We start from the raw sequence: 26,478 nt of genomic DNA, 5'->3' as shown, positions 1-26,478 counted from the left end.
GTCCAACGAGCCCTCCCACGTTCCTGCCCTGGCACTCACGTTCCAATAGACTGTAGACCTGGGATAACTTGCTGTGGGAGAGGGGATACTTCTCACTGCTCTTTCTACCCTCTCCTGCCTTGCCAGCCCTCTTACACTTCCCTCCCAGACCCCTACAGGAAGCCTTCCCCAGCTCCTTAATCCCAGTGTTTTCTTTTACCTCTTTTGTTTCCTATTTATCCCATCTTTAGTTGGCTTTTTGTGTATTTGTTTGCTTGTTGTCTCACCCATTAGACTGGAAACTCCTCGAAGGCAGGGACCGTCTCTGCCTCTTTTTGGATCCCCAGAGCTTAGTGCCTTAGTGCCTGTCGCATGGTGCTTTCAACTAAAAAGACTGGCGTTCCAAGTCCGGGTTCGTCTGACCGCTCGCTGTAGGACCCTGAGGAACACATTTAGAGCCTTTGACTATTAGATTTGGAAGATGACCCCAAGGATATCTAATACTAAGAACTAACATTTATATTTATTTACATTAAAGCTAATACTTTAAGCACACGTTTTTCATTTGATCTTCACAACAATCCTGGGAGGTAGGTGCTATCTTAATCCCCATTTTACAGATGAGGAAAGTGAGGCAAATGGAGGTTAAGCTGCTTGCCCAGGCTCACATAGCCAGTGTCTGAGGCCACACTGAACATACATCTTCCTAATTCTTTTTCCCCCCAGGCAATTGGGGCTTAGTGACTTGACCAGGGTCCTACAGCCAGTGTCAAGTGTCTGAGGCTGAATTGGAATTCAGGTCCTCCTAACTCCAGGGCCATTGCTCTATCCACTGCACCACCTAGCTGCCCAGGTCTTCCTAATTCTGAACTCAGTCCTCTACCTACTGAGTCAGCTAGTTGCCTCTACTTAAGTCTGTCCCTGAATGAGGATCCTTGTACAGTATGTCCTAATAAGTGGGCTTTGCTTGAATAACTCCCAGGACAGATGACTATCTTTAAAGCATCTTGACCCTTGATACTTTTGCTAGAATTTTTTTTTTGTGTGAGGCAATTGGGGTTAAGTGACTTGACCAGGGTCCCACAGCTAGTAAGTGTCAAGTATCTGAGACTGAATTGGAACTCAGGTCCTCCTAACTCCAGGACTATTGCTCTATCCACTGCACCACCTAACTGCCCCTTGATTGACTTTTGGAAAGCTTTCTTGTTTGTTGGGAGTTTTTCTCAAGAGTTGGGGCCTGAGCCTTTCCCATCCTTTGGCTTCAGAGTGGATATGGCTACTCACACCCATTGCCATCTCTACTGCCACTGTCCCCTACAAGGACCACTGGACCTTGCTTTTCTCCCCGCTGCTGCATTCTCCTAGAAGTGATCCCTCTCTCAATTAAGAACATGAGCTCTGTGAGATCAGGGATTGTCTCATGTTTCGCTTTGTATCCCCAGTCCTAAACACAGTGCCTGCATTAAAAGCTAACGCTTTAAGCATTTAGCTTTTCCATTCTGTTTTTCCATCAGATCAAAATCTTTCTCTCTGAAACACCCACCCCATTCCATTGCTCCTGCTTCTGCCCTGTGGGGCTGAGCAGGAAAGTCTAGCTCCTCATTAGAGACTTGACTACTGCTTGTATGTGTGTGTGTGTGTGTCCAAAATCACATCCTCTAGGCTAAAATGGTCCAGCCACATGAACAGATGCTCATATAGCATGACCTCTTTTTAGGCTCCAGCTTCTTAACTCCCTTTTAAAATGCCTAGAACTGAATTCCAGGAGGTACAGACAGACAGCAAGGACAATGTTGAAGCACTGCCACCGCCCTAGTCCTGAGCCACCAGAAAAGGCCTCCTGGAATGGGTGGAAGATGAGCTGATTCTTGAAGGAAGTCAGAAACTTGGAGGTAGAACATTCTAAGCATGGGGTGAGACAGTGCAAAGGGGGAGGAGAATAAGCATTTATTTAGTGCCTACTCTGTGCTAGGCACCGTGCTAAGTTCTTGACAGATATTATCTCATTGATCTTCACAATAACCCTGGGAGGTAGGTACTATTATTACCACCCCCCCCCCATCCCCCACCATTTTGCACTTGAGTAAATGGAGGCAGACAGAAATGAGGTGATTTAGCCAGGGTCGATAACCTTTGGAGGGAGATGCTATTATTATCCCTATATTGTATTTGATGGAAGTTAGGTAACTTACTCAGGGTCAATAACCTTATCTACATTTTACGGTTGAGGAAACTGAGGCAGGCAGAGGCTAGATGACTTGTCAGGCCAGATTTGAATTCAGATTCTTCCTGACTCCAGGCCCAGTCCTTTAGCTGCCTCTAATACAAGGGCAGGAGAAGGAGTGTCAAGTTTGGGGAAAGGCAAGTAGGCCAGTGTTGCTGGGATGGAGGGTTCAGAGAGGAGAATCAACCATAAGATGACTGGAAAGGGAGGAAGGGGCCTGGTGATGAAGAGCGTTAAATGCCCAGCAGAGGAGTCTATGTTCAATCCTGGGGTTAATAGGGAGCCACTGGAGTTGTGGACAGATGGGGGAGGGAGGGGGCTGTGGTCACACAGCTCTGTCACTGACTATCTCATGCAAGTGACTTCACCCACTGGGGGGAAGGTTCCTCCCATCCATTGGGATGGATGGAGGGATAGGAGAAAGGAGAGACAAAGGAAAGGAGGCCAACAAGAGGCCCGTGCAACAGTCCAGGTGGGATGGGCCCTAGGTCCCCCCACCTCAAGGACTCCTGGGAATCATTCTTTGGGCCCACAGGAGTTTCCCTGTGCCTGTAGAGATGAGTGGCTTCTTGCAATGAGACTTTCACAGTCAGTGAGCCCTGACCCATTGAAGAATAGAGTACCTGGGGGTTTTCTTTTTTTAAAAAAAAAAAAACAAATGTTTTTTAAAAAAGACTCTCTTGGGGGCAACCAGATGGCACAGTGGATAAAGCATAGGCCCTGGATTCAGGAGAATCTGAGTTCAAATCTGGCCTCAGACACTTGACACTTACTAGCTGTGTGACCTTGGGCAGGTCACTTGACCCTCATTGCCCACCCAACCCCCCAAAAAGAGAAGAAAAAAACCAGACTCTCTTGGTATTTATTATTTTTGCATCATTTAGATTTCCTTCTGCATCACTCCTTCCTTCCAGAGATCCATCCCTTAAAATGATGTGGCTTTTTCAAGGAGAAATAATTAAGTCTGACAGCATCCCATCTGCTGAAAGGTGGAGGACGTGGTGGGCCAGTTTATGTCTCCTATGTACAGACGTTTCCCCTTCTGGTTGGCCTCTCTTCTTCCTGAGCTGCCCATTTGGAAAGCCCTGTCATCATCATTAATGATGTCACTAAAGCCTTTCATCTGGTCCTTGGACCTGCTAATTAACCCATCACCTGGGGCAAAAGATTTAAGGCATAGAAAGACTCTTCTCCCATGACCTACAAATAGGGAAACTGAGGCACACCTCCTAAGCTTTCTGTCTCCTCCAAGTCTCTTCAGCCTCTTTCATCTGATGATCCCCGCATCTCAAACAAGCACTTACCTCATGAATCCTCCCTGGGAGCTAGGTGGGTGGCAGACAGGCAGCTCATCAGCCCCAGCTAAACAGACTTGCCTGGGGCGGAGTTGATGAGTGAATATAGAGGAGCATCTTCATTGTGGAGTGGGAAGCCTGTGGAGTTGCCCTCTGTGGGCCACTGATGGGGATTGGCCCCATTTCACATTGGGGGAACTTAGTGATGGCGTCATTTGCCCCAAGGCTGTCCTGCGACTATGCCAGAGTTATTGGTGCTGTTGACCAAGAAGAGCTCTCTCCCTCACTTAGCATCATCTGTTGCCAACTCCTGTTGATTCCATCTCCAAACCAGCTCTCCAACTTAACCCCTCTTCTCCATTCCCATTGCAACCATCCAAGTACAAGCCCATGACCAAATTACAAATCCATTCTTTCACCCTCCTCCCCATCTTTCTTAGAAGCAATTAGGTTTCACAATGGATAGAGCACTGGACTTGGAGTGAGGAAGACCTGAGTTCAAATCTGTCCTCAGCTATTTACTAGCTGTGTGACCCTGGTTAAGTCATTTTGACTCTGTCTACCACAGTTTCCCCATTTGTAAAATGGGGATTATAATAGCACCTATCTCCTAGGGTTGTTGTGAGCATCAAATGAAAAAAAAAAAAAACATTTCAAAGTGCTATATAGATACTGGCAATTACTGTGATCGTTGCATACAGATCTAATACTCTAGATCTTCAGTGGCTCCCTACTGCCTTCAGAATAAAATTCAAACCTCTCTGCCAGATGTGATATTCAAAACTCCCAACAACCTGATGCGCCACCCTATCTTTTCAGTCTTAACTCAAATTATTCTCTTGTCTGGTCCAACTCCCTGCCTGTGAAACATATACTTCCTTCTCCATTCTTGATGTCTTGGCTCAAGTTGGTCCCTGTACCCTCTCTCCCTTCCTGCCTCAACCCATTGCGCTTCTAGTCATCTTATAGACTCCACCTTGGATGTCACCTGCTGCAGAAAGCCTTCCCTGACCCCATCCCACCCATCAAATCCAGGAATGACCTTCCCTTCTCACCTCCCCAATTTCTTTGTTTTGAGTTTTTCTGAAGCTTTTAATCATGTGATAAAGTGTCGGTATCTTATTTTGCTGAGTGGAAAGAACCCTGGATTCACAATCAGAAGACTTGAATTCAAATCTTACCGCTATCATTTGCTAGCTTTGAGACATTGGTTGCCACTTAACCTTCCTGGGCCACAGTTTTCCTCATCTACAAAGTGAGGAAGTCGGACTTGGTGACTTCCGTCCAGCTCTAAACCTATGATCCTATGGTCCCATGAGGATGGAGACTAGAACTTCTCCTCTAGTGTCCAGCACAGTGCTCTGCCCACTGTAGGTGCTTAACACACACACTTTGTTGTTGTTCCATCAAGAAATCAATCAATAAGCATTTATTATGTGCTTACTGTGTGCCAGGACCTAGAGGGTATGGAGAGACCTGGAGATAAGGCAGGCAAAAACCAATCCCTGTCCTCAAAGAGCTTACAATCCAATGGGGGAGACAGCATGTACATAAATCAATCACAAGCCACATGCAGAATAGATGGAAGTTCCCCTTAGAAGGGAAGGCAGGGGCAGCTAGGTGGCACAGTGGATAGAGCACTGGCCCTGGATTTAGGAGGACCTGAGTTCAAATCCGGCCTCAGACACTTAACAATTACTAGCTGTGTGACCCTGAGCAAGTCACTTAACCCCAATTGCCTCAAAAAAAAAAAAAAAGGAGGGAAGGCATCAGCATCTGGGGATGTGTGAGGGGCATTGGGAACGGCCTCACGAAGAAGATGGAATTTGAACTGAGTCTTCAAGGAAGCCAGGGAAATGAGAGGTGGTGGTGAAGAGAACGTTCTAGGCATAGGGGACTGTCATTGATGTTGGATGGGCAGGAGATAAAAGTCCATATGTGCAAAACCCATAGAATGGCCTGAGAATGCCCCTTCCCCAAGTTGTTAAAGCAACTGACTGTGGTAGAAAAGGCATCTTTTATTTTGTCTTATTTATTTATTTAACTACCTACTTATTTATTCATCCATGCATTTATTTATTTGTTTATTCATTTATTGTTTGCTTATTCATTAATTTGTTTATTTTTTTGCTGGGCAATGAGGGTTAAGCGGCTTGCCCAGGGTCACACAGCTAGTAAGTGTCTAGTGTCTGAGGCCACATTTGAACTCAGGTCCTCCTGAATCCAGGGCCAGCGCTTTATCTACTATGCCACCTAGCTTCCCCCTGCTCCCCATTTCTTGATTCTGGAGTGACTTGAATTTGAGGGGAAAACTGGGGAAGGAATGATCATACCCTCTTCTTATTTCCCCAGAGACCTCAAGCAACCTGAAGATTGGGGCATACGTCTTCATTGGGGTTGGGACAGTGACCATGATCATGGGCTTCCTGGGTTGCATTGGTGCAGTCAATGAGATCCGATGCCTCTTAGGGATGGTGAGTCATACCTCTGATGGGACCCTTCCCCTGGTAGCCAAGATGTCGATCTTTGTCTTCCTCCTATGTCTTCTTCCATATCCCAGTAGGGAAGGTCTGGATGCTGATAAGCCATTGTCCTGTGCTCGGCACACATCCCCATTTGAGGGATCCCTTTCGAACTCAGGTTGACTTGTCTCCTGAGACCTAATATAATGTAGTGGGCCCATGTCCTTGTGCACCTCACTTCCCTTGGCCTCACTTTCCTCACCAATCAGGTGGGCTCTCATACCTGTGACTTGGGCTAGCCGGGGCTTCCTTTGTTGACGTCCCGCCCCTCATATTCATTGCTTTATCTTTGCAGTACTTTGCCATTCTCCTCCTGATCCTTGTGGCCCAAGTGACAGCAGGCACCCTTGTCTACTTCCACGCAGATGAGGTAAGTGCTATTCTGGGGCATCCTGGGGCGGGGGGAGCAGTTATAGCCAGTGACCAGACCTCCGTGACCCCTTCCTTCCATCCCTCAGGGGAAGGATCTTGAGATGCCTCTGCCAATATCACCAAACTGTTTGGTCTCAGGGTCACTTTAAACTCTTTCAATTATTGAGAACCCACATGAACTTTTGTTTATATGGGTTATTTCTATTGATAGTTCCTATATGAGAAATCAAAATGCCTTAGTGTTATTAAAATTATTTTGACTTCATGCACCCCTTAAAAGAGGCTTGGAGGCTCCCAGGAATTCTCGCAGCACACTTTGAGAACTGCTGGTCTAGGTCACGCCTTCGAGATAACCAGGGAAAGACTCTGCCCTCAGCCAAATCGTGGAGTCTTAGACTGTTGGAGTTGGATAGGACCTTGTTTCTGATAGAGGAGAAAGAGCAGTGTATTTTGAGTGAGAACACCTGGATTTGAAACTGGATTTTCTAATAGTTGTATGACCGTGGGCAACGGATCTCAGCTCCCCTTTTGTAAAACAAGGGAGTCAGATTACAGAGGACTGATGCTCCTTCCAGCCCGAGATCTAGTCTTTTCGCTACACTGTTGTAGGCTTCACTTGGGCCTAGGTTCAGCCTTGGTTCCTGGAAACCCTCGCTGGTCTTGATCTGTGTTCCTGTCCAGAGATCAGTCAGAGAATGGTTGTTCCTACCAGGGTGATGAAAGCATCTATCTAAGCAGGAATCTCAGGTGCCCAGAGGACCCAGGCACTGAGAATGTAGAGCATAGGATTGGGTGTTAGGAGGCCCGAGTTCAACTGCAAGCTCTGCTACCCACTGGCTGTGTTCCTTTGGACAAGTTACAACCTCTCCAGGCTTTACTTCCACAGCTGGGCTGGAAAATGAAGAGATTGGGCTCAATGAGCTCCGATATCACATGTTCCAAGGTTTCTCCCCACCCTGGAATTCTGTGATCTAGGTGCTAGAGTCCCTTCTCACTCTGACATTCTATGTTCTAAGGCTTCTTCTGGCTCTGACATACTATGTTCCAACATTAATATTCTCTAAGGTCCTATGGTCCCTCCAAGCTCTGACATTCCATATTTCGAGTATTTTCCCAAATCTGACATTACATGTCCCCAAATTCCTTCCAATTCCCACACTCCAGGTTCTATGTTCTAAGGTTGCTTCTGCTTCTGACTTCCATTTCTGCCATTCTGTGTCCTATGATCCCATCCTACTCTGACATTCTGCCTTCTAAGGGCCCTTTCATTACTAACATTCTTTGTTCCATATTCCCTTCCAACTCTCATATTTTATGTCTGCCACTTATCCCAATGGAAGTGGGGGTAGTAGATGACCTAGAACTCAATTTTCTAGACTGATGATCCAGCATGGCTTTGGATCATCTCGGCCATCCCATTTCTTTTTTTTTTTAGTGAGGCAATTGGGGTTAAGTGACTTGCCCAGGGTCACACAGCTAGTAAGTATTAAGTGTCTGAGGCCAGATTTGAACTCAGGTACTCCTGACTCCAGAGCCGGTGCTCTATCCACTGCGCCATCTAGCTGCCCCATCGGCCATCCCATTTCAAAGAAGCACAGAATTTTAGAAATTGAAGAGGAATCTCCTCTGTAACTTAACCCCAAAGTGATCATCCAACTGCTGATTGAAGATGTTAAATGTTCAAATATTTGGGGGTTTTTGTTGTTGTTTTGGGGGCATCGAGGGTTAAGTGACTTGCCCAAGGTCACACAGCTAGTAAGTGTCAAGTGTCTAAGGCTGGATATGAACTCAGGTCCTCCTGAATCCAGGGCTAATGTTTTATCCACTGCACCACCTAGCTGCCCCCACAATGCTCAAATATTTGAAGACACCTTCCATCCTCCACCCCCCAAGACTCATCAGTCTTACAGCCTCTCCTCATATGGCTTGATTTCAGGGCCCTTCATTGTCCTAGCCCCCTTTTAACTTATCCATATCCTTCCTAAAATGTGGGGCCTAGAAGTTCCCACAGGGTATGATACTCCCTATGCCCTTGCTAGCTCTTTTGCCAACACTTCAGTTTTCCCTTCCTCTCCTCTTAGAGGACAGAAAGAAACAACAACGAGACTTCTCCTCCTTCTCCTTCTTCTGATGCCACGGGCTTCTGCTGATGTTGCTTCATCTGAGGAGAAATGATTTAATCTTTTTCCTCCAATCCATCCTAATTTCTCCATGGAAAAACAAACAGGCCCGTCGCTCTCTTTGTCCCAATGGCCAGCTTGGCTCAAGAATTGAAACAAGTTTGAGGCTGGTTTTGCCCCTGCCCTCCTTAGTGCCCCTCTCCTGCCCTGTTTCATCCAGGACCACCGTCTTGGTGACATCCATGACTTCTCACATTCTGTCCTTCATCCCTTCCATCATAATCAATTGGCCTGGTCTTGTGGTTTCCACCTTCACAGCATGTCTCATGGGCACCAACTTTTCTGTAGTCTTACAGCCACACCCCTAGTCCAGGGTTTCATCACCTCTTTTCAGGACAATTGGAATAGCCTTCAGGTTGGTTTCTCCCTACTCCAATCCACTTTCCACTCAGCTGCCCAAGCAACCTTCCAAAAGTCAAGTTTGACCATGTCACCCCTCCCTCATTCAATCAACTCCAGTGGCTCCCTATTCCCTCTAGGATCCAATACAAAACCCTCTTTTATAGCCCTTCGTAAACCTTGTCCCTTCCTACCTTTTCAGGCTACTTACACCTTACTTCACCCTGCCAACTCTGTGATCCAGTGACAAGAGCCTCCTCACACACCTCACTTCCACTGTAGACTCCATGCATGTCTCCTGGCTGTCCCTCATCACTGGAATTCTGTCCCTCCTCATCCTCCCCTCTTAGCTCCACTCAGCTCAAATCTCCCCACTTTCTACAAGAAACATTTCCTGACCCCCTTAATGCTAGTGCCTTCCCTTAGAGGCTGCCTCCCATGTGTCCCAATGATATCTTATACCTGTGATTTTTTTTTGTTCCCCACTGGAGTGTGAGCTCCTTAAAGGCAAGGGCTGAATTTTTAAAGATGTGTGTCTTTAGCACTTAGTATGGTGCATGCCCGATGCCCGCCCTGTCCCCATGCCACCATCTGGAACAGCCCAGAATGGGATACAGGAGGAAAGAAGCTCATGGACGTCTCGCTTCCCCACTGTTCCAGCGGCTGTCTTTGCTAGTGTGGTCCAATCATCCTAAGAAGAGGGCCGAGCATGGGAACCAAGCCCCTTCCAGGAGGCGAGGGCGCATGAAGGTGTCGGCTGAGTGTGGGTCGCTCAGGCCCAGGCTTAGACTGGGCTCCGGTCCAGCCCCTAAATCCCCTGGAGTCTCTTTCCATTCCTCTCTTGCACATCCATCTCTTCTCCTGCAGGCAGTGGAAAATGGGAGGAGCCTCTGGGAATGGGTCAGGAAATTTGGTGGTCGGAAAGAATCTGAGTTGAAGCAAAGCCCAGCAAAGGAAAGGAGGCGGGCGGCATGGGGGGAGGTGCTCTCCGCCTGTACCTTTATTGGCCTTTGCCAGGGCTCAGGCCCATGGCTGCCAGAGGCCAGAGAGAGCCTAGGAGAATGGCTGAGGTCAAGGAGAGGTAGGGAGAGGGAAAAGTGGTGGCCCTTCTCTCCATCATTCTACTCCCCCCCCCCTTTTTTTTTTTTGCAGGGCAATGAGAGTTAAGTGACTTGTCCAGGGTCACACAGCTAGTAAGTGTCAAGTGTCTGAGGCCAGATTTGAACTCAGGTTCTCCTGAATCCAGGGCCGGTGCTTTATCCACTGCGCCACCTAGCCGCCCCCTCTACTCTCTCTTCTTGGAGCTTTCTCTGACTGACCAGGCAGGAAGAAGAGAAAAAGCAGCATTGTATAATGGGAAAAGAAACAAGACCCTCCCTCCCCCAATTCCCCCAAGCACTGTCCCTGAAGTCGGAGGACCTATGCCTGACTCTGTCTTTGGCCACCTATACTCCCTCCCTCCTTGACCCTCGGTTTCCCCATCTGTAAAATGAGGGGGGGGGGGGTTGGATAAGATGGCCTCTGAAATCCCTTCCTGCTCTGACTCTGGGATCCTTGACCTTAAAAAAGCCAATTCATCTCTCTTCTCCTCAATTTCCCCATCTGTAAAATGAGTGGTTAAGATCTGCGACTTGGGTGACACAGAGCAAGTCATTTCCTCTCCCCAGGACTCAGTTTCCCCACCTGTAAGATTCTCTGAAGGCCTCTGAGACCTTTCTCAGCTCCAAATCTCTGGCCCCATGAGCCTAGGACCTTGTTCTAGCTCCTTGAATTACTCTGGACTTCCTTGCATCAAAGAGATCCAGGGGCCTGCTCCCTGGAATCCCCTTTCTCATGCCTCCCCATTGAAACCAAACCAAACCAAAACAAAACACAAAAAGCCCCACTCAACAAACACCCCGTAATTCCGCAGGTGGTGAAACGGGTTTTCTCTGGTACAAAGCAGCCCTCTGTGAGAGGGCCTTTCTCACACCTAATGCCAGTGGCAATGGAAAGTCTGTCACCTCTCCCCCTCCTGGCCTGGCTCAGGTTTCTGCATCAGTACTGCCTGGGGGTGAGAGCAGGCAAGAGAAAGAAGGAGGGGTCCTTTCTGTTCCGCTTTGGGCTGGGAGAAGGAAACTGTGGGCTGAGACCAGAGAATAATAATAGATTTCTGTAGCTGGCCCTGGAGGCTGCTTGTTTTACAGTGAAGGAAACGGAGGCTCAGAGAGGTTACTCAGCTTCCCATGGTCACCTAGCTAGAAGGCATCAGAGTTAGAATTTGAACCTGGGTCCCTTAGATTCCAGAGCCAGTGCTCTTTCCTCTATGCCACGAGTGTGTCTTTGACAACTGGGGTAGAATTGATCAATAGGCTTTTATTGAACGTGTGTGTGTGTGTGTGTGTGTGTGTGTGTGTGTGAATGTGTAGGGGGTGGGTGTCAGCAGGCCAAGGAGATGGCTGTTCTTAATTATTTGAATAGGACTGAGTCTTTGCCTCCTTCAATCGAGCCTCTAGTTAGCACCTGCTGTGTGCAAGGCACGAGGTAATGGGAATACAGACAGTGAAACATTTCCTGATCTCAAGGAGTTGACATTTCTTAAGAGGATATGTTGGGGGGGGGGCAGCTAGGTGGTACAGTGGATAAAGCACTGGCCCTGGATTCAGGAGGACCCAAGTTCAAATCCAGCCTCAGACACTTGACACTTACCAGCTGTGTGACCTTGGGCAAGTCACTTAACCCTCACTGTCCCACAAAAAAATAAATAAATAAAAGAGGATATGTTGTCTCTACTATAAGAATATAAACTCCTTGTGTTCAGGGAATGATGCACACACACACATGCATACATATGGATACACACGAGAATATGTATGCATGTGTACAGAATGTATAGTCAGTCAACAGACAAGTCAAGAACAAGTATTTATTAAGCACTTACTGTATACCAGGCACTGTGCCAAATGCTGTAGATAATAAAGAAAGGCAAAACACGGTTCTTGAAGGCAAAGAGCTCCCAGTCTAATGGGAGGAGACAACATGTAGACAAGGCTTTACATACAAGATACATAAATGTATCAATGGAAGGCCATCTCAGAACAAAGGCACTAGCAGTGGGGAGGGCCTGGGAAAAGCTTCTTCCAGGAGGAGGGATTTGAGGTGAGTCTTGAGGGCAACCTGCAAGGCTTTGGAAGGGAGGGCACCAGAGGCCAGGGAGATCGGGAACTGCCTCCTTCAGAAAGTGAGAACTGAGATTCTGGGAGGTGGAGATAGGGAGATGCCTGCATTCCCAGGGAGCCAGAGGGGCCCAAAGTGGCCAGTGATGGTAGCAGAGAGGCTTGACCCCTCTCCTCCTGTAGCCCGTGGCCTGTTGTAGAGTCTTTGGTGGAAACTGTGTCTGTCACCCTGTGTTGTTTCAGGGTCCCTGGGGCTGTGAAATGGGGAAGTTGGGGCTCACTCTGTGCTTGCACCTGGGGTATAAATAGAGAATATAATTGAGAACATCAGAGTTAAAGGCTTGAAGTATATAGAGAGCATGGGAGGGAAGGCTGAACCCACGTGTGTCAAAGGGAAAAAAGCAAGAGGGAATCTCTACTGTAGAGACCTCCACATTTATTGTTGGGGAGAAGCACCTACTATGTGCCAAGCATAGTGGAGGAAGTGCAGGCCCAGAATCAGAAGGACCTGAGTTCCAATCTCACCTCTGACAGCTACTGTGCCCCCAGGCCTCTCCAAGACTCTGAGTTGGAGAGCAGCTGCTGATTCCCATTGGCAGGGAAGTTTCCTCACTGGAGGAAGTCCTTACCTCATTAAGTAGGGTGCTGTGCTAAACACTTGGGATACAAAGATGAAATGAGGTAATCTTGTCCTCAAGGGGCTTGTCTATTATCAGGATGAAGAACTTAGGCAGAGATAAGGAAATGCAAGTTAATTTCAGTGCAACAGGGCAGCTCATGGAGCTGAGCCTTGAAGGGTGGTAGAGTTCCTAGAACGAGGAAGGCAGATGATGGCAGAGGGAGCTGTCCACACTTGTAGGGGGCCCAGGAATGGGAGGCTGACCCACACTGATCCACTCTCTCTGTGGCTGCTTCCTCTGGGGTTTAAACTAGGAGGAGTGGGATGCACCTGGGTCAGGGCCCCCTAGTCTGCTGGGCTTCACTTTATTAGTGTTTAATATGGTCATAGGACAGAATAGCAGAAATCTCCATTTCAGCACCCTGGGCCCAGAACCGGAGTGTGGAGAGACTTCTTCTTTGGTTTGTGCAGGACCCTGAAATCCCCATCAGGAGCCTCAGCTTCTCTTCTGGCCCCTTTGCATTTCTCAAGAAGGAAAGTGACCCATGGGGGGGGTGCTGTCCTTTGACTCCCCAGCCTCCAGATTCTCAGGCCAGGCAGGTTCTGCAGCAAGCTTGGGAAGGGTCACCGGAACACCCCGGGGAGCCTGTTTTCTTGCAAAGCTGTGGTTCTGGAGAGGCTGACCTCCCTCCCTCACTGCCTCAGAATGGCATCCATTTGCATACAGGTCTGTCTCCCTTTGCACAGATATCTATGTTCCTGAAAAGCTGCATTAGAGTCAAGGCCTACTTTAAATGTGCGGGGAGAGCCTCCTGAGGGAAACTCTTTTGTAAAGCATATATTCACCTTCTGATTTATTGTTTTAAAAATAAATCAATAAATAATTTTTAAAAAATGAATCAGATTTGCTAAAATGTTGGGGTAGAGCTAAGGAAATCAATCTAGTTTTCTATGCAGAGCTTACTGTTTTTTATCCTGGCCTGTGATTTCCTTGATATGGGGAACTCCTAGTGTGGAAGCTCCATCCATGGAAGCAGATTGTCATAGAGAGTTTTCTGGAACACGGATGGAAAGGTTGACTGCGTTGCCCATGATCTCCCAGCCTTCCACTGGGTCAGAGCCTCAGAGGTTCACTCGGCTGTAGCTGTCAGGATGGGGAAAAGGAGGTCTTGTAGCTACGATTCCTCTTGGAAGATGAATGAAGGTATGAGGGATATTAAGCATGACGAAGAGAAGATGTAGAAAAGAAATGATAACTGCATTCAAAAAGTCTTGTCATGGGAAAGAGGGATCAGCTTTGTTCTGCCCAGTCCCCGAGGGCCAGTGGATGACAGGAGCAATGGGTGATGCTTGGCAACAATTAGAGAAGGAATGTGTCACCCTGGGAGGTAGCAGCCTCCCCTTCCCTTGACGACCACCTCTCAGGTACATTACAGAATGAGCTCTGGGATCTCCATGTGGGGTTAGGCTAGAGGCTTCTGCAATTCCTTCCAACTCTGGCATTCCATGATTCTAAAATTCCATTTGGGTGAGCTGTTGCCCATTGGAGGAAGGACTCATGTCCAGTTATCATGGGTCCTTTTGTGCAGATTTGAGAGCTTTGGGGTGGTGCTCTATGATGCCTGGAGGGCATTCCAAGTGGGAGTGTTCTTGAAGGTTTCCTGGGAGAGGAGGTAATTCATTGTGCGATGGGAAGATGGGAAGGGATGTCTCATCTGACTCGGTGATGCTTGGTCAGTGTCCATTTAGAAAGGATGGGCCACCTATTTGTAACACTTCCACCTCTTCCCTCTGTATCTGAAAGCCTCCTGTGCCCACCACTGGCATTTGGGGAGGAGGGTGATTTTGAAGTAAAGCCTGGATTTCAGTGGATCTGCCTCTCATTCTCCCTTGCCCCGCCTCCCTAGGTGAAGGATGAGATGAGCATCATAGTGGGCAAACTGATTGTGAACTACGACCCTGACAGCAAGGAGCAGAAAGCTGGTCAGGATGCCTGGGATTACGTCCAATCGCAGGTACGGTGTTTGGGGAGAGGGGCTGGGGACTGGGGCTCCTGAACTTCATGTACCATATGGGCCTTTTGGATATGGAGATCTGGGTCATGGATGGTCACTGATTTAAGGAGGGGGGGATGGAAGGAGATTGATCTGGCTTCAGCGAGCATATCCTCACCCTCATAGCAAGGGACGGGGAAAGTCTCATGGAAATACATGAAAGGCCTTCCCAGGTCTTGGTGTGCACTGTTGGGACCCTGTGCACTTTCCTTTACATCACAGTAGCATACAGGTGAGTCTGTGTGCCCACAGGGAGACACAAGGGCACACGTCCCTCTCCCCTTAAAAAGAAAGCAAAGATTAGAAAGAACAGCATGAGGGTGGGACCCAGGGGCCAGGGCAAACCACAGAATGAAAGTAGAAGATAGTGTAATAGAAAGTTTACCAGAGTGGAAGTTGGGTTTGGTAGCAGGGTGGTGCAGTGGTTAGGGTTAGAGTGGGCATCAGAAATCCAACCTCAGACACTTAACTAGCTGTGTGACCCTAGGCAAGTCATTTAACCTTTGTCTGACTCAGCTTCCTCGGCTGGCAAATAGGAATAATAAGAGCAGCTACGTCACAGGGTTGTTGTGAGAATCAAATGAGATGATATCTGTAAAGCACTTTGCAAACCTTAAGGTTTTCTAGAAATGCGGATTCCTCTGAGCTACTCTCTCGGGTCCTTCGTGTGCTCTTGGACAAGTCACCTCCTCTCCCGTCTCTATTAAAATGACAGGATTAGACGGGAGAAACTCTAAGCCTGAGCTTTAAAGGCCTGATTCTAGGATTATTTTAGACGAAAGGTGAAAACTCTGCCATTAAAAGTTAGGTGCCACTGAGGACACTGGAGTCAGCTGACCTGGGTTTTGAATGCTGTCTCTGCTCTCTGTGTGACCTTAGCAAGAATCTTAGGGTCAAAGAATCATAGGGCTAGAGCTGGAAGGGACCCCAGAGGCTGTCTAGTTCAACCCCCTGGCCTTACAGATGGGGAAACTGAGGCCCTCCATCCCACACATGAGGACACCCCCTCGCCTTACAGGTGGGGAAACTGAGGCCCTCCATCCTACAAATGAGGACATTGAGCCCCCCTCGCCTTACAGGTGGGGAAACTGAGGCCCTCCATCCTACACATAAGGATACCCCCTCGCCTTACAGATGGGGAAACTGAGGCCCTCCATTCTACACATGAGGACACCCCCTTGCCTTACAGGTGGGGAAACCTAAGGGCAGCAGAGTTAGCAATTTGTCCAAGATTTCATAGGCAGTGAGAGTCAGAGGCAGGCGTTGACTCGGTCAATGGTTTTTCCACGGGGCCACAGTTCATCACTCTGGGTCTCGGTTTTGCCATCTAAAATGAGAAGTTCGGGTTAAATGATCTCTTGGTTCCCCTCCCAGCTCTAAATCTGGAGGGAGGCCACTGAACGTTCCTTCTTCGGCTTTGGGGGAGCCCGGACCACATTTAACAGCCTTGCGGCGCCCCCTGCTGGCCTCGGGAGCTAATGCACGCACCTCAGATGGGTATTGAAATGTCTGAGTCAGAGAATTTCATAGCAGACTGATCTTAGGGATCCTGTAGTCCCATCCCCTTATTTTTACAGAAACTGTTGCTCGGAGAAGGAAGTAAACTTGTCCAAGATCACCTAGTGAATTAGCAGCAGAACAGGGATCAGCTCATAGGAGCAAGTTGTCGCTTAAACCTGACTTAGAAGCCCAGATTTGTAAGGGGCATCCATCCCTTGTTGTTGTTGTTGTTTTGTTCTTCATTCCTGAAGAGGACCGCGACTTTGGGAGGTGATGTCATGTCCTGCAGTGAATTGGATTTAAGTAAGGGAGGGCTGTGCAAAGTCACCAGCCTCACTCACTCCTCCAGAGCCATCTGGGTCCAGTGGCAAGATCTACATCAGGATGACTGGAAATGGCCCCGGATGTTTGAGGCACTCAGGGTTAAGTGACTTGCCCAGGGTCACACAGCTAGTGTTAGATATCTGAGATCCAGATTTGAACTCGGGGCCTCCTGACTCCAGGGCCAGTGTTCTATTCACCGAGCTACCTAGGTTCATCCCTTATAGGAAACACAAATTCCCTCTCCTACAGCATACTTGAGAAGTGACCTTTGCCTGAAGTCTTCAAGTGGTGGGGAGCTCACTACCACCTGAAGCAGACCATGCTACACCTGGGCTGCAGCAGCCCAGAATTCGAGAACTGTAGAGTTTGTTCCCGAGATGTTATTTTAGTTTGCAAAGTGCTGATCCCCACAGTAACCCTGCGTTCAAGGTCAGTGATACAGGTATCATTATCCCCATTTTACAGATGGGGAAGAAACAGGCTCAGAGAAATTCATCTACTTGTTCATATTAAGAAAAAACAAGTCTAGGGTCAGCTAGGTGGCACAGTAGATGAAGCACCAGTCCTGGATTCAGGAGGACCTGAGTTCAAATGTGGCCAAAGACACTTGACACATAATAACTGTGTGACCCTGGGCAAGTCACTTAACCCTCATTGACCAGCAAAAATAAATTAAGACAAAATAAAGACCAAGTCTAATTAATTCCAAGTCCAGCTAACCATTCTTGACTTCCTGAGAATCTGCATGTAAATAGAAGAAAGTAACACTATCATTGCCGACATGAACATCTTCATTAATTACCCTTTTGTTCCAATTACCATTCTCTTTGATTTTCCGTTCCAAAACATTTTTCCCTGGTCATTGTCTTCCCCTTTAAGAATGTAAGCCAGGTGAGAACAAGGACTCAGATCCCCAGTGCATGGTGCATAGTAAAGTGCTTACCAAATGATTTTTCATTCATTCGTTCATTCATTACATTCATCCCTTCATTCCTTCACTTAATTTATTCATTCCTTTATTTCATTCACTCATTTCATTCATTTGTTCATGCATGTTTTGCTTATTCATTTATTCAAAGGTATTAGAGGATTTTAATGTATAAGGAAATTGATATGGTGAAATCCTGTCCGGGCAATGATCACATCTTAATTTATATTTTTAAGAATCAATTTGGGAAGGGCAACTAGAACTAGGTGGTGCAGTGAATAAAGCACTGGCCCCAGATTCAGGAGAACCTGAGTTAAAATCTAGACTCACTTGACACTTACTAGCTGTGTGACCCTGGACAAGTCACTTAACCCTCATTGCCCCTCAAAAAAAATCAATTTGGTTATTCAGATATCAGGTTTGCTTTAAATCTAGGTAGGCCAACTGTATAAACTTCCTTTAAAAGAAAAGTTAAGGGCAAGGGAATAATAATGACAACTTACCATTCTTTAATGCTTTAAGCAGCTTTTCCTCCAGCTGTTTTATATAGCAGGTGTAAAACATTTGTCAGGATTATGGTCAATGGGTGAATAAGAAACCATTTCTGTTTTTGTTTTTGTGGGGCAATGAGGGTTAAGTGACTTGCCCAGGGTCACACAGCTAGTAAGTGTCAAGTGTCTGAGGCAGGATTTGAACTCAGGTCCTCTTGAATCCAGGGCCGGTGCTTTATCCACTGTGCCATCTAGCTGCCCTGAGAAAGCATTTCTTAAGTGCTTGCTATAGACCAGGCCCATTTTACACATGAGCAGCTGAGGCAGTTAGCTGTGCTATCCCTGCTGGCCTCTATAGAGTGTCAGACATTAGGCAAAGGCCTCTTGGCTTAGCTCCTTGTTTATAAAGCCTCTGCCTTTTCTGGAAGAGGTCTAGTCTTTCACCAGGGGTTCTTTCCAGTATGGGAAAATCCTCTCCACTCTCCCACCCACCAGGGAAGCCGGCTCTAATTGTTAGCATCCTTTAAGAAGGAAGACAGAGTAAGGAGAGCTGAGTGCTCACTGTATGTTCCAAGGTCACAGAATGTCTGGGTCAGAGCCTTGGGGGTGGGGGAGAGAGAGACAGAGAGACAGAGAGAGAGAAATAGAAAGACAGAGACAGAGAGAGAGACAGAGAGACAGAGAGACAGAGAGAGAGAAATAGAAAGACAGAGACAGAGACAGAGAGAGAGACAGAGAGACAGAGAGAGAGAAATAGAAAGACAGAGACAGAGAGAGAGACAGAGAGAGAGACAGAGAGAGAGAGAGAAGAGAGAATGAGAATGAATTGGAATTAGGGTCATGGAGCTGGCTCTACTTTGGGGACTTTGAACAAGGAACTTCTTTTTCCTGGGCCTCAGTTTCCTTAGCTGTAAAATGAAAGGCCTGGACTAGATCATGTCTAGGATCCCTTCCAACTCCAGCTCTTATTATTCTTCTGACAGTAACCCAGAGCTCCGAAGGTACCGGATCCCCATGGAGTCCTCAAGGTTCGGGCATCCATTGGCTTGTTGAGGGTGCTCTGAGGCCACTGTTGCTCTATCAGGGCTGGTCTCGTCACCAGCTCTCAATGGTTGTTGAACCAACCTCTGAAATGAAATGAGCCAGCATGGCTTCAGTCCCTGGGGCCATTTCCTAGCACCCATGTTTCCCTGTAGTCAGGGAAATGTCCATGGGTCCTCACTGAAGTTGGAGGGGTTGTCGCTCCCAGCCCAGGCAGGAAAATCCTCCCTTCCCCTGGGAGAGGAACCCCCACCCCCACCCTGAGGAGGCAGCTGATGTGGTCCTGAGTCTGCCTTCAGTGTTTGACATCATACTCACAGAAACAGAGTGGTGGAACTAGATGGAAGGGCGTTTAGAAGGGAGAATGTCCAAGCTGGAAGGGACATTAGAACAGGGAATGTCGGAGCTGGGAGGAACGGGAGAACACAATGCCAGAGCTGAGAGGGATCTTAGAACAGAGAATGTCAGAACTTGAAAAGACCTGAGAACATGGGATGTCAGATATGGACAAGCTCTTAGAACAGAGTGTCCTAGCTGGGAGGAACCTTCCAACATAATATTTCAGAACTAGAACGGGTCTTAGAACATAGAATACAAGAACTAGAAGGGACCCTAGAATTAGAACCGAGAGGGACAGGGGAACATAGGATGTCAGAGTTTGGAGGGACAGGAAGACACTCTGTCAGGGCTCAGAAGGATCTTCGAACAGAGAACGTCAGAACTAGAAAGGGGATGATGCACCAGAGCTGCTGAGGCCCCAGCCTGAGCTCATACACTTTGCATGGTGCGGTGCTAACTTCAAAGTCCGAACTCTTCTCTCACCATGGTCCTTCTTCCCGTGTGCTGCTGTCAGGTGAAATGCTGCGGCTGGACCAGCTACCTTAACTGGACGGCCAACGACAATCTCATGAACAGGACAACCACCACCTACCCTTGTTCCTGCAGCAATGAGGAACTTCCTGATATAGAGGAGGACTTGGTCAGGAGTGGCTTCTGCACCCTCTCCAACAGTACCCAGATCAACGATCCCAACCACTGGCCTGTTTACCCCCAGGTGGGTAAAGGGTTCATCTGAGGATGAAGCCCTGGGGGCCTGCCCTCTTCCCTCACCCACCCTTCCCCAAAGGCTGGCAGGGATTGAACTTTTCTGAGGTGATGGGTCTTCCCCCACCCTTGCTCTTCCTCCTGCTCTGTGATGCAGCTGTGTTCTTGCCCTGCAGGGTTGCATGGAGAAAGTGCAGAAGTGGCTCCAGGATAATCTTGGCATCATTCTTGGAATCTGCATTGGAGTCGGTGTCATTGAGGTTGGTTTCTCGGCCTGTCCTCCTCCAGGGTCGCCCCCTTGAGAAAGTGGGGCAGATGGGGCGGGGGGGCGGAGATCACCAGCATTGGAATCAAAGGACCCGTTCCTGCCCATGTCACCTCCACCGTCCCTTCCTTTCTCCGTGGGGGTGGGACAGATGACTTCCATGGTCTCTTTCCCACTTTGGCCACTGTGGTCTGTGAGCTGTGCGGATTCTCCCAGCTCTGCTGTTCCTCTTGGCATCCTGGACCATTCTGGTCCTGGCCCATTTGAGGGATTCCTCACTCGCTCCCACGTTCCTGCTTGGCAGAAGTTGCTGGAGTTCACTCCTCCAGAAAAAACAGGTGGCAGCAATAGAGAAAAGACTTGTGAGGTCAGAGGGCCAGGATTCAGATCCCGGCTCCCCTGCTGACTAGTTGTGTGACCTTGGGCAAATCCCTACACCTCTCTGGGGACCATTTTCTCCTGTCAAATGAGCAGAGGGCGGCAGCAGACTTGGTGGTCTCCAAAGCCCCTCCTAGCTGGAAATCCTACCCTCTGAACTCCCCCCCAACCCTGCAGACAGTCTAAATTCACCTTGGAATAAGGCCCTAGTAGATATCTCTGATGGGGAAGCACAGTGTGGTTTTGTGGGAAAAGCCAGGAGACCCGAGGTCACGTCCAGCTTTGTCATCCTTGGGAAAGTATCTTTGAACCTCCTTTTCCTCATCTGTGAACTTTGGGATAGTAAGCCCAGCCCTGCCCTGCTTCATTTGGTTGCTATGAGAATCCAATGAGATAAGGAAGCAGAAGGTGCTTTGTAAACGGGAAAGTGTTTCATGAACACATGGGATGGTATGAGTGATGGCAAGAAGTCGGGGAAGGGATTGGGGAGGGGTGGGATGCCACCAGGAATTTGAGCCAAACCCCCAGCCAAAACCACTGTGGATGACTGACTGACATAAACACATTTTTAAAAACCCTAAAATTCACTTCCTCCTCCCCCCAAAGCAGCCGCTTTGAGTTAGAACAAGATATAGGATGTCTTTCTGATGCTTGGGTGGGTGTCCCTGAAAGTTCTCCCCTGGCGCCCCATGCTGGGGAGGTGCCTCCTCAATGCTGGGTCTCTGAGGCTGCCCAGGTCGTGGCCAGCCAGGAAAGCTCAGGGCTGGTGATGGCACAGAGTGTGTGTGCTGTCCCAGGACCAGCCCAGTGAGGCTCTGAGAGACTCGTCCCCAGGCTGCCCGTAGCATGATGCTCTTTGACTTTTGAGTTCCTCACGGGCAGGGACTGGGATTTTTTGTCTTTCTTTGTATCCCCAGTGCTTTGCACAGTGCCTGGCACATAGTAGGTTCTTCTTCACTGATTGATAGAATTTTTCAAACCTAAAAACTCCTCATTCATTTCAAAGGTTGTTGAGTTACAGAGGGGACCTTAGAGGTTACTGAGCCCCTTATTTTACAGTTGAGGAAACTGAGACGCAGGTGCAATGACTTGCTTAAGGTCATACAGGTTGGTAGAAAGTGTCACAAATGTGGTTCAAAACTAGACCCTTTGACTCCAGTTCCTCTTGCCAGACTCCCCTAAACAGAGCACAGACATCCCGGCCTCCCAAAGAAAAGTTAAGCTGGAAGGGGGCAGTAATCTGTGTGGGGAGAGGCCATGGAGCCTGGCTGTTTTAAGGATGGGTTGACTGGGAGCCCCAGCCTCCTGTGCCAATATTTGGGCTGATTTGGGTTCCTGGAGATGCTGAGGGTTCTGATTTGGTGCTTCTGTTTCTCCAGCTCCTGGGGATGATGCTGTCTATCTGCCTGTGCCGGCACGTCCACTCAGAAGACTACAGCAAGGTCCCCAAGTACTGAGGTGGCCCCGACCACCTCCTGGCCCACCCTCCTGCTGTGCAGGGCCCCGGACATTCTCACTTTCTTGGGAGCCCCCTCACCTCCCAGCATATCGCATTCCACCCCCCTCCCTCGTGTGTGGCCTTCCCGCTCTGCCTGTGCTGACCTCCTCCCAAAGCCAGAGGCTCCAGGCCCCAGGCTCCTCTTTGGGAAGAAACTCCCCTTGCCTCCCCCGCCCCCCCCCCCCGGCCTGATCCCCCTTGGCCTGAGCCCTTCCTGCCTGGAAAGGTTTTGTCTTCCTGCTCTGGATGGAGACGGACAGTCTCCTTGCATCTTTTATCTCTTCGACCTTCAGCTCTGTCCTTTCCCGGGTCTCTTTCCTCCCTTCCTGCTTTTCAGGGTTTTCTAATTGAGACAAAGACATGATTTCCTTCACACTCCCAGCCAGCCACAGCCTGGCATGGGTTATTCAGAAGAAAGGGCAGCTCCTTCTCCTCCCCACAGGCTAGATTGGAGTCCCATTGCCTCCCTCCTTCTCTGAGGGGGAAACTATGAAATAGAGCTTACGGCTGGGGACTGCCAAAGGGCAGCTATCTTAGGTGGGACTTTGGGGAAGATGGGCTGACTTTTCTCCAGTATGACCCCCTGTTTGGTGCCTAGGGGCCCTTCTGAGTGCCATCATGGCGCTAACTCAGCTGGAAGATGTGCCATTGGCCAAGACCTGGTACAAACCCAGTGTGTGGGGGGGCAGGGCGGGGGTCAAGGCTGTGTGATCAGGGCTAAGCTTTGGCAGCCAAAAAAGGTTCACTCATCTGGTGCTGCTGAATAACAGGCCTCACCAGCCTCATACCCCAACCACAAGACTGGGGGGGGGTCCCGCTTCAGGGAGAAGCCTTCTCCAAGTACTGCTGTTTTGGGGGCTTCTGGGGAGACGGCAGTGGCCGGCCGTGTGTGTACATATGTCTATGTGTGTATGGGAAGAGGGATGACGGCAGGGAGGGAGGGGTGGACCTTGGGTCCCAAAAGGAGTCTGGCAACAAAATTAACCTGAAGTTTCTATAACTAGTTGTTTGTTGTTGTTTGTCCTTCATTCTCGAAGAGGACCGTTCATCAGGGGGATGTCATGACTTGCAATGAATTGGATTTAAGTGAGGCAGGGCTGTGCAGAGTTACCAGCCTCACTCTCTCCTTCAGAACCATCAGGGTCCAGTGGCAAGATATACATCAGGATGACTGTAGATGACCCTGAATGATTAAGGCAATTGAGGCCAAGTGACTGACTTACCCAGGGTCACATAGCTAGCAAGTGTCTGGGGTGAGATTTGAACTCAGGCCCTCCCAACTTCAGGGCCAGTGCCCTATCCATTGCATCACCTAGTCACTTAACCCCAATTGCCTTGAAACATCTGGGACCATCTCCAGTCGTCCATAACTAGTAGCTTCCTGGGGAAGCAGGAAATAAATTGGCTTCCTTCTCTAAGAAGCTAGGTTCCTTTTTCAGGTAGCAGCTTCCCAGAGAGGAGGCCCAGTGCCTTGGGGTAGAGGTAGGCAAAAAGAAGTTCTGCCTGTACAGATTGGAGAAACTCAGAACGAGGCAAAAGGTAGAGAGCTCAGAAATAAAGTGGATTTGTGACAAATCTGATCGCAGTGGCGGTTGTGGCATGCTGGGCAGTCGGCTTGTAGGTATGGGGGGATCCTTGATGGCCGTTGGGATCGGGGTGGGGGGGGGTAATGAAGGAGTAGCCGGTTCCCTTGGGTTATGGGATTTGAAGCTTAAAAGTCCCCTGGAGGCCCTGTCATTCAATCATAATACTCCAACTACTACCTGGGAAATGTACAACAAGAGGAGGACCCATCTAATGATGTAATTCCTAGGATTCCTCCTGGCTCAGACCCAGTGGGGTCAGCCAAAAGGCTTGCCCATGTGGTGCTGCTGAGAGGTAGGATGGGAGGCAAATCTGGAGAGCCACGTGGCAAGGTCCCCACAGTGTGACACAGAGGCCTGGATAGAGTCGGGAGCCATAGGTTCTAATTCCCACTCCAGAGACTTTCTGCTTTTGTCATGGGATAAGTAACTGACCCCCCTGCCCCCAACAGGCCACTTCATTCTAAGCTGCAGAAGGGTTTGGGCCCAAGGTATTTAGGTCTCTTGCTTCCGGCTCAAACACTATGATTCTGTCCGTGGTTTCTTGGACTAGTCCGCTGCAGGTGGGGGAAGCAGAGGCCTTTCGAAGATAGACTAGGCCCCATTCCTGCCCCTGCTCCCCCCCAACCTTCCACAAAAACATGGCGACTTTTCACATCAACATCAAGACATAGGGTTCTAGATCTCATGCCTGAAGGGGTCTTTAGAGTCCACGTGGTCCAACCCTTTCCCTTTACATGGAGGTGAAGTGAGAGGGGGAGATGTTACGCTGCTGACCCCAGACGGGTAAGAAGGGGCCGAGGTGGGACTTGACTTCTGGCTCCAAAGGCAGAGATCTTCCCACTGTGCGCCATCCGCCATCTTTGATCAGAGCTCAAGACCACTCAGAAGATTAGGGGTGGGTGAGCATGGGCGATACAGAAGCCTGGTACTGTTCCCTTGGTCTAGCCAGAAAGCAGTGTTCACTCCTGCCCATCCTTCCATGGCGAGGACCCCTTGGCGAGGCCCCACCCAATAAGCTAGGTGTTCATTGCTTAGTGGATACAAAGAAAAGGCAAAGACAGTTCTTCAACAATGCAGGTGCCATGATGATCATCTTTGGAGACAAAGTCTATATCAGAGTTCCTGCTTGCTAGGTGCTTTGAAGGAAGTTTGATTTGGGGGAACCATGTTGAATTTGGGGTCAGAGGCCCTGGGTTCAAATCCTAGCCTGGCCATTTAGTACCTTTATGATTTTGGACAAGTTTATTCTAGGCCCTGGCGTACAGTGGAAATCTCACAAAGAACACTGAGTCAGAAGACTCATGTTCCAAGTGGATCTGCCACTTTGACCTTGGGTAAGTCACTTGTCCTATCTCAGCCTCAGTTTCCTCATCTGTAATATGAAAAGGCTGGACTCAGTGGCCTCCAAGGTCCTTTCTTTTTTTTTCTTTTCTTTTTTTTGTGGGGCAATGACAGTTAAGTGACTTGCCCAGGGTCACACAGCTACTAAGTATCAAGTGTCTGAGGTCAGATTTGAACTCAGGTCCTCCTAAATCAACTTTATCCACTGCACCACCTAGCTGCCCCACCCAAGGTCCTTTCAAAGAGACTGACACAAATACGTTGCAACTCTTGGTCAGAACACTGGTGGCATAATAGCAAGATGACCTCCTAGAGTCAGAAGACACTCCTATGGGTGAGAAAGAGGGCTAGCTTTGAAATGGAAAGGCTGACACCAGTGTCGAGGCCTGGGCCCCCCAGGGACCAAACTAGCACTAGGCCTTTGCCAGAGTTGGAAGGGAGCTTCTATGTGGTTCATGGACCATCAGAAAACTGCTTCTGGACCTCACCTGAGACGGGATAGTTGTCTCATAAACTGGTCAGGGGATTTAACTGCTCCTCAGAAGACTGGAGACCAAAACTCAAGTTCTCTCCCCTGCCCAGAAAAGCAGAAAAGATTCTGCCATCCAGTAGGGTCCCAATGGGTACCAAATGGGTGTCCATAGGATTCCCAGATTGGAAAATGCCTCAGGCAACATGTGGTCTAGCCCATACCAGAATAAGGATTCTCCTCCAGGCAATAGCCCAAGGCAGTTGTACAGTGCAAAGGGGAACAGCCTTGAAGTTTGATACCTGACTCCACCACTTATTACTCTTTTGACTCCAGAGACAGCTAGGTGGTGCAGTGGATGAAGCACTGGACCTGGAGTCAAGAAGACCAGAGTTCAAATCCAGCCTTAGACACTAGCTGTATGGCCCTGGGCCAGTCACTGTCTTCTTTAGTTTCCTCAACTGTAAAATAAGACCTAAACTAACACCTACCTCCCAGGATTGTTATGAGGATAGAATGAGATCACATTTTTAAAGTGAGCCTTAATGCACTGTATAAATACTAGTAATTATTATTTTAAATCTTTTGAATTAGTTTCTTCATCTATAAAACAAGGAATTTGGACTTAACGACACCCCCCCCCAGGTCCCTTCTAGCTCCAGACCCATGGTCCCCGACAAGACAGGAGGTGGGAGAGGGGTATTTTTGCTCCAGAACAGCTAAACTAGGAGGAAACCAGCCTCGAGCTTCCTCATCCATAAAATGGGGACAGTTATCTCTGTGCGGTCTACCGAACACGTGGCGTTCTGAGAAAAGCCCCGCAGAATCAGGTTCTCTGCTGTGATTAGGATGACCCAACTTGTTCTCAAAGAAG

General features: G+C 48.7%; 1 protein-coding gene across 1 annotated transcript in view; it reads left to right on the top strand.

The window, feature by feature from the left end:
* Positions 1 to 23,788, top strand: part of CD82 (CD82 molecule) — a 79,795-nt gene extending 56,007 nt beyond the window's left edge. Inside the window, exons 4-9 of the mRNA XM_043973152.1 lie at positions 5,851 to 5,972; positions 6,316 to 6,390; positions 14,593 to 14,700; positions 19,877 to 20,077; positions 20,244 to 20,327; positions 22,090 to 23,788. Coding sequence (XP_043829087.1) covers positions 5,851 to 5,972; positions 6,316 to 6,390; positions 14,593 to 14,700; positions 19,877 to 20,077; positions 20,244 to 20,327; positions 22,090 to 22,167 — 668 coding nt within the window. The 3' untranslated portion in view covers positions 22,168 to 23,788. The remainder of the gene's footprint in view (positions 1 to 5,850; positions 5,973 to 6,315; positions 6,391 to 14,592; positions 14,701 to 19,876; positions 20,078 to 20,243; positions 20,328 to 22,089) is intronic.
* Positions 23,789 to 26,478: the final 2,690 nt, after the last annotated feature.

This window comes from Dromiciops gliroides, chromosome 6, assembly GCF_019393635.1.
Source record: "Dromiciops gliroides isolate mDroGli1 chromosome 6, mDroGli1.pri, whole genome shotgun sequence".
NCBI lineage: Eukaryota > Metazoa > Chordata > Mammalia > Microbiotheria > Microbiotheriidae > Dromiciops > Dromiciops gliroides.
Note: the sequence above shows the minus strand (reverse complement) of the source record. Positions and strands in the feature narration are given on the sequence as shown.